General features: G+C 45.4%; 1 protein-coding gene across 2 annotated transcripts in view; it reads left to right on the top strand.

Annotated features, from left to right (window-relative positions):
- The window catches only part of IFT172 (intraflagellar transport 172), a 47489-nt gene that overhangs the window by 6894 nt on the left and 40093 nt on the right, over nucleotides 1-502 (top strand). For both annotated transcript variants that reach the window (XR_002772670.1, XM_003787480.3), the window contains exon 8: nucleotides 262-476. Coding sequence is in view for 1 of the 2 variants with exons in the window: in XM_003787480.3 (XP_003787528.1) it covers nucleotides 262-476 (215 nt within the window). In the remaining variant the exon portion in view is untranslated. The remainder of the gene's footprint in view (nucleotides 1-261; nucleotides 477-502) is intronic.

Here is a 502-nt window from a genome sequence, read left to right as displayed (position 1 = left end):
GAGTCTTACTAGGTGCATATTAAAGATGTCCAACACATAAATATTTTGAGGTTTTTTTCTAGAGCACAAGGTCAATGTGTGCTTGTGTCATATGTGTGAGTGTGAGACAGAAAGATAATTTGTGAAATCTTCAGGCTTAGGTTATGTGTTAGGATGGGAAAATGTTGGGAGAAAGATTTCTGCATGGTAGAATGATCAGGTGCTGGGAATGAGGAATTTCTAGGGTAAAGTCTTCATTGACACCTTCTACTTTTGTCTTAGGGGAAGTTGGTTAACCACCCATGCCCACCATATGCTTTGGCTTGGGCAGCCACCAGCATCGTGGCTGCAGGCTGTGATCGGAGGATTATAGCCTATGGAAAGGAAGGCCATGTGCTACAAACTTTTGATTATAGTCGTGACCCTCAGGAGCGGGAGTTCACCACAGCTGCAGCAAGTCCTGGGGGCCAGTCTGTTGTGCTGGGAAGTTATGACAGGTGGGTCCCCTTTCCAGTTGCATCTT

Source organism: Otolemur garnettii, unplaced genomic scaffold (assembly GCF_000181295.1).
Source record: "Otolemur garnettii isolate 467f Iridium unplaced genomic scaffold, OtoGar3 scaffold00022, whole genome shotgun sequence".
Taxonomy (NCBI): domain Eukaryota; kingdom Metazoa; phylum Chordata; class Mammalia; order Primates; family Galagidae; genus Otolemur; species Otolemur garnettii.
The sequence above is the reverse complement of the archived record's forward strand: the minus strand, read 5'-3'. Positions and strand labels throughout refer to the sequence as shown.